General features: G+C 39.2%; 1 protein-coding gene across 1 annotated transcript; it reads right to left on the reverse strand.

Moving 5' to 3' along the window:
• Positions 1-1,055: 1,055 nt before the first annotated feature.
• LOC149947987 (cholinesterase-like) lies at positions 1,056-5,424 on the reverse strand. Its single transcript, XM_090171003.1, has 3 exons — positions 4,866-5,424; positions 2,844-3,771; positions 1,056-1,221 (listed from the first exon to the last, which is right to left on the reverse strand). Exons 1-3 carry the CDS (start codon positions 5,422-5,424, stop codon positions 1,056-1,058), a joined length of 1,653 nt encoding a protein of 550 aa, XP_090027129.1.
• Positions 5,425-5,737: the final 313 nt, after the last annotated feature.

A 5,737-nucleotide genomic window follows, 5' to 3' on the forward strand; every position in this document is an offset into this window, starting at 1 on the left:
TCTTCAATACGGGCTTGTCGGAATGTCGTTGGTTACCTAAAAAGAAGTTGCCTTTGCCGATGCCTATATAGACAAAAGTTTTAAGAAAATGGTAGAAACTAGGTGGAATACCATAGTGGACATGTTGCAGTCTGTTTATGCTGGTTTTGATAATATAAGTGACTTACTGACAACTCAACGATAACAACATAGACTTAACGGCTGGGATAACGAGGTAAGGAGTGCACTGAAAAACTTTCTAATAATGTTCAAAACTGTAACAAATGAGCTATGGATTAGCGCGCCGAGCTTCTCTCAACCCGCTGAGCAATGATTTTGCGCGCCGGTTAATCTTCAACTCTACGACTTATGATTTAGCGCACCGAGCTACTTTCAACGCACCGAGCTGCAATTTAGCACCCTTAGAACTCGGCGAGATCGGGACGAGCTAAGACGTGCTAAATAGGACGTTATGCAGGTCTCGGACGGTGTCGTCGTTTATGCAGCTTTACCCAAGTATACTAACTGAGGCTTATTTCTTCATTCCCTCCGTGTAGTGACGTCCTTTGATTCACAACAATTAGAACGTTCTCAATTTGTTCTCAGTTTCCACCATTTTAGTTTCGCTATCGGCTCGCGTGAGATTAATCAAATCATTGTAAGTATCAGTATGGAAAGATTTGAAGTAAAAATACAAAGAAATTAAGACCAAATTAATCCGATTGGAAATTCAACTTACCTTTTATATAAATTTAATTTATATCTATTTAAACCACGTGTTCCAATGCCAAACGCCAGTGTGGCCCGTCTGGACCTATAAACTCATTCTAAAGAAATAGATTTTTAAGGGTGGGGCCCCTCAACTGAAAAATCCTGGCTACGGGCTTATTGGCAACATTTTCGGACGAGCAAAATAAGTATCTTCTTAAAGTAACTTTTACCAAAATGGGATGTCATTCAACATTTTGCACGGGGTGTCACATACGATACGTCAACGAATGCATTCTTGCACAATACTGTTTAGCGTTTATCGTTTTATTTGTAAACTGAACATTAATGAACCGTATAATTTTCATTTATATCTTATCATCAAAAGTAGGAACACTGAAGAGAAATTTGCATCTGTTAGATGAGATGGCGTGTTTGATGACACTTATTTCATTTAGGACGTAATTTTCTTTTTTCTTCGTCGTGTAATTTGGATATCGGAAATTGAATGCCGAGCCGACTGCTTCTGGACACCTGCAACGGGAAGTTCACAAATTTACTCATTTAACCGAAATATGAGGTACCTTAATCTTAATCGTGGTGATTGTGTGAAAATCATGGAAGTGTACTAATTAGATGGACCATCAAAGGTTAACAATAGTTACAATGCGTATAATAAGTATAACAGTACCATTAAAACTATTTCAATGATCATTTAATTTATACGGAACATACTATTATAGTGAACCGTAAATGGAAAAGTCTTATATTCCTTGTGCTATAGGCGCTTAAATAAAACATCTTCAAGGAAATCGCCAAGAAGTAATATTTCCGAGAGCCAGGACCTGCCAGTTACTGTTTAATATACAGTGCTTGTTGAATTAATGGAACTTTATCGACATGTGGAGAGATGCCAATAGACGCTTCAATAAAACATTTTCCAGGAAATCGCCAAGAAGTAATATTTTCGAGAGCCAGGACCTGCTAGTTACTGTTTATACAGTGCTTGTTGAAATAATGGAACTTTATCGACATGTGGAGAGATGCCAATAGACGCGTCAATAAAACATTTTCCAGGAAATCGCCAAGAAGTAATATTTCCGAGAGCCAGGACCTGCTAGTTACTGTCTATACAGTGCTTGTTGAAATAATGGAACTTTATCGACATGTGGAGAGATGCCAATAGACGCGTCAATAAAACATTTTCCAGGAAATCGCCAAGAAGTAATATTTCCGAGAGCCAGGACCTGCTAGTTACTGTCTATACAGTGCTTGTTGAAATAATGGAACTTTATCGACATGTGGAGAGATGCCAATAGACGCTTCAATAAAACATCTTCAATGAAATCGCCAAGAAGTAATATTTCCGAGAGCCAGGACCTGCTAGTTACTGTCTATACAGTGCTTGTTGAAATAATGGAACTTTATCGACATGTGGAGAGATGCCAATAGACGCGTCAATAAAACATTTTCCAGGAAATCGCCAAGAAGTAATATTTCCGAGAGCCAGGACCTGCTAGTTACTGTCTATACAGTGCTTGTTGAAATAATGGAACTTTATCGACATGTGGAGAGATGCCAATAGACGCTTCAATAAAACATCTTCAATGAAATCGCCAAGAAGTAATATTTCCGAGAACCAGGACCTGAAATTTACTTTATGGCTCTCGGATATATTATTTTTTGGCGATTTCCGTGAAGATGTTTTATTTAAGCGCCTATTAGTGTTTTTAGAGAAATTCAGTGGTTCTAAAACGTCTTTTCATAGTTTCGGGATAGAATAGGAAATGTTATACCATAAGTCTATAATATTGTTCCATAAGTTTTTCACTTTGGGGAATATTTTACTGAGAGCTAGTAACGGAGTGACGTCATCACAAGAAGAAAATCTCCCCTAGCGAGGCGCTGTCAAAGGCTACGTGTGACGCGTTAGCGAGCGGACGCAAAACGGCGACGAAGCCGGTAATTCAGTCTGTCTTGTGAATAGCTCTCAGTAAAACTACTGCATGTGAAGAATACTTATGTAACAATATTATACACTTATGGTTATACTTGTAATAAATTCGGCGTAAAGTTGTCAACTAGACTTTTGTTTAAACACGATTTTCTCGACCGAATGTAACTGAAAGTTTTTTCAACGTTCAGTTTTGACTTACCCGTATTTAGCAAAGTTGGCCCATATTTCCATGACCTTCCGAGAAAACTCTTTATCCTTTTGGGGGTAGTTATTTTTCGACAGTAACGGTTTCCCGAAGACGAACTGCAGCTCGAATCCATGAGCCACCTGCTGCCAACGTGCCAATGTCGACATGGCGGCCACGTACGCGAATTCGTATTTGTAAAAGGGATTGCCGTTTTCCGAAGCCATGTCCGCTAGCGTATTCGTGCTACAAACCACCTGCGTATCAGTCAGATACTCCACTAAATTGTCTCGCCAATTAGTCTCGCTGGTGTCAGATTCGCCCGAATAGAAGGTTTTGACTTTTTCAACTAATTTTTCCAAATTTGGAGCTGCGCCCAAAGATGATTTCAAGTGATTCTCAAATTCGGTTTCGCTTACGAACCAATTGGGATCTTCCCGAAGTAAACCCGATGATATTGTTCCCGCTTTGAAGCCGTCCGCCGTGCAATGACCCCCCATTATTTCGATGGACGCGTTTAAGAGACCATTCCGCACCGCTTCAGTGGGTGAAAGCGGGAAATATTCGCCATCGATAGTCGGAACGAATCGAATTTTATTGGACAGCGCGGCTTTGACCAGTTCCTCGGTCGTTTTATTTCTCAAACAACTGGTCACGTCCTTGGCAATCGAGAAATCGCAACCTACTACCTTCGCCAGCCTTTTAGATTTGTCCAACGCCCGGTCCTTATTTTCGAAGAATCTGGTCGAAAATGTGTTACCGCTTTGGATAATGGCCCGGGCGAATAAATTGTTACTGGACGGCAAAAACAGATGTTGGCTGACGGACGCTCCGCCCGAGCTTTGTCCGAATATGGTCACTTTATTGGCATCACCTCCAAACGCGGCTATGTTGTTTCGCACCCACTGGAAAGCGAGTGCTTGGTCCAGCAAAGCCATATTTCCTAAAAATTATAATAATTTTTTATATTATTTATTATTATATAAAATGTGTATGTGTGTAAATAATTTAGCATTATTGGAAATTTATAATTTCCCACCGCATCAAAATTACCTTCTCTATGTGAAATGTTAAAATTACACTGCACAGGAAAATGTACTAATTAAGGATTTAATATAAATAAGCCACCATTAAAATTTGGCCAATTTATTAAATGAAATACACAAAAAATACACACCTGATAACATTTTAATTACAATATTTTAGTTCATATATTTGATATGGAAGTTCTTCACACGTTTCTTCTCAGAATTTTAATTTGGACAATGAAGATTATCGCGTGATTGGTGCCCAGTGAAAGTATTTCCTAACTTAGAATCTGCGAAAGCCGAAATACAATTACTATTGCAAATATTCCCGTTAGTGTCCTCTAAAAATTTAGTTTTTAACTAACGGCGAATCTTCGGAAGAGTTCACACATATTTTTAGACTACTAAAATTACCGTTGCATGATGAATTCGTAAATTAAGTGACGTTTTGTTATATTACTTCATTCCAGCGAGTGGAACTAAAGGTTTGAAAGAAACAGAAATTAACACTTATCTTCCTTTGTCAAAACACTTTTCGTGGAAGTCATTTGATACTTATCGTGCGAGCAAAACTAGGCTTTGGTTAGTTCAATATAGCTCTCTAAACTGGCAATATTCCTCTTTGTACATGTCCACCTTTTAAAAAACTATACGTTTGCAAGCACGTAATGGGAATGCTATAATTAAAAACGATTTTTCAGCTCCGGTTGAAGCTAAAAACGTTCACTTACTGTTATATTTCGAGAGTGGTCTATTTAAATTCTAATAGTGGCCACAAAAACCGAAAAGTGGACAGCATTCATGTCGACCAACTTCCATTTACTAAATTGGCCGAATTTAGTTTAAAAAGTGGCCTTAGTAATTCGGTACCACTAATTAATAAACCATTTTCTCTCTGTAATAGTTTAAAAAATCATCGGTAGCCTGGAAAAGCGCGTTTAAGGGAGTCACGGAATTTTATACACTTCTGGTATTATCTAAATACAAAATTAGCCGTTTATGAAAATACCTGGCGAATCCTCGCTACCCAAGTAGAGTAAACCAAAGATTGAATGTCTATAGTTGAAGTTGACGACGATGACGTTCTCTTCGGACGCCAAGACGGTGCCGTCGTACAAATCTATCGAAGAAGATCCAGTTTGGAAAGCTCCGCCGTAAATGTAGATCATCACAGACATCTTAGAAACGTATTTGGTCTTAAAGTCGGAAGGCACCCACACGTTTAGGTACAAGCAATCTTCGGAAGTTGGGTCGTTGTCAGGCAGGAATATGCCGAATTCGGGATATTTTTCAGCCTGACCGGCTGGGAATTGAACGCACGAATTGGCCAGAGACTTAGCGCTAAACGTTGTATTCCATGGTTTTCGAGCGATTGGCGGCTTGAATCTCAACTCATTTATCGGCGGTACGGCGTAAGGTATTCCCAAAAAGACTCGAACACTCTTACCGTTTGGTGCTCGAATAAGAGTTCCCTCAATAGGACCATTCGTGGTCTCGACCGGCGCGTTGTTTGACTCCACCGTGGCCCATAGACACAGCCATGCGATGCTTAAACCGAAGCTCTTCATACTTTTATTCATACGGTACTTTTTAATATTAAAGGGGCTGAAAAGTGGGGTTTTGAAATCGTCTAGTGACGTGGTATCTCCAAAAAATCTGGACCCTGCTTTATTTTCATTTTTCCCCGCTTGAGGAATTTGGCTCTGACGGAGATGTTTTGAAAATAGTGAGGAGCGACCCGAGAGAGACTAGTGACAGGTATTCATACGCGAACTAAGATATTTGGCCTTCGTGGACGTGGTTTTGGTTCTAGTATTTAATATTTATTTAATTTAATGAAGTTAATGAACGAGTTTAATTCAAATAAAAACGGAAACGTGA

The sequence above is a fragment of the Leiobunum rupestre genome, chromosome 4 (assembly GCF_980474605.1).
Source record: "Leiobunum rupestre chromosome 4, qqLeiRupe1.1.hap1, whole genome shotgun sequence".
Lineage (NCBI taxonomy): Eukaryota > Metazoa > Arthropoda > Arachnida > Opiliones > Sclerosomatidae > Leiobunum > Leiobunum rupestre.

Excerpts from the sequence above, each read along its gene's own strand:
- LOC149947987 (XM_090171003.1), bottom strand. The coding sequence starts at position 5,424 with ATGAAGAGCTTCGGTTTAAGCATCGCATGGCTGTGTCTATGGGCCACG. Across the intron at positions 3,772-4,865 it reads GGGTAGCGAGGATTCGCCAG|GAAATATGGCTTTGCTGGAC; the intron begins GTATTTTCATAA and ends TATAATTTTTAG. Across the intron at positions 1,222-2,843 it reads GCCAACTTTGCTAAATACGG|GTGTCCAGAAGCAGTCGGCT; the intron begins GTAAGTCAAAAC and ends TTCCCGTTGCAG.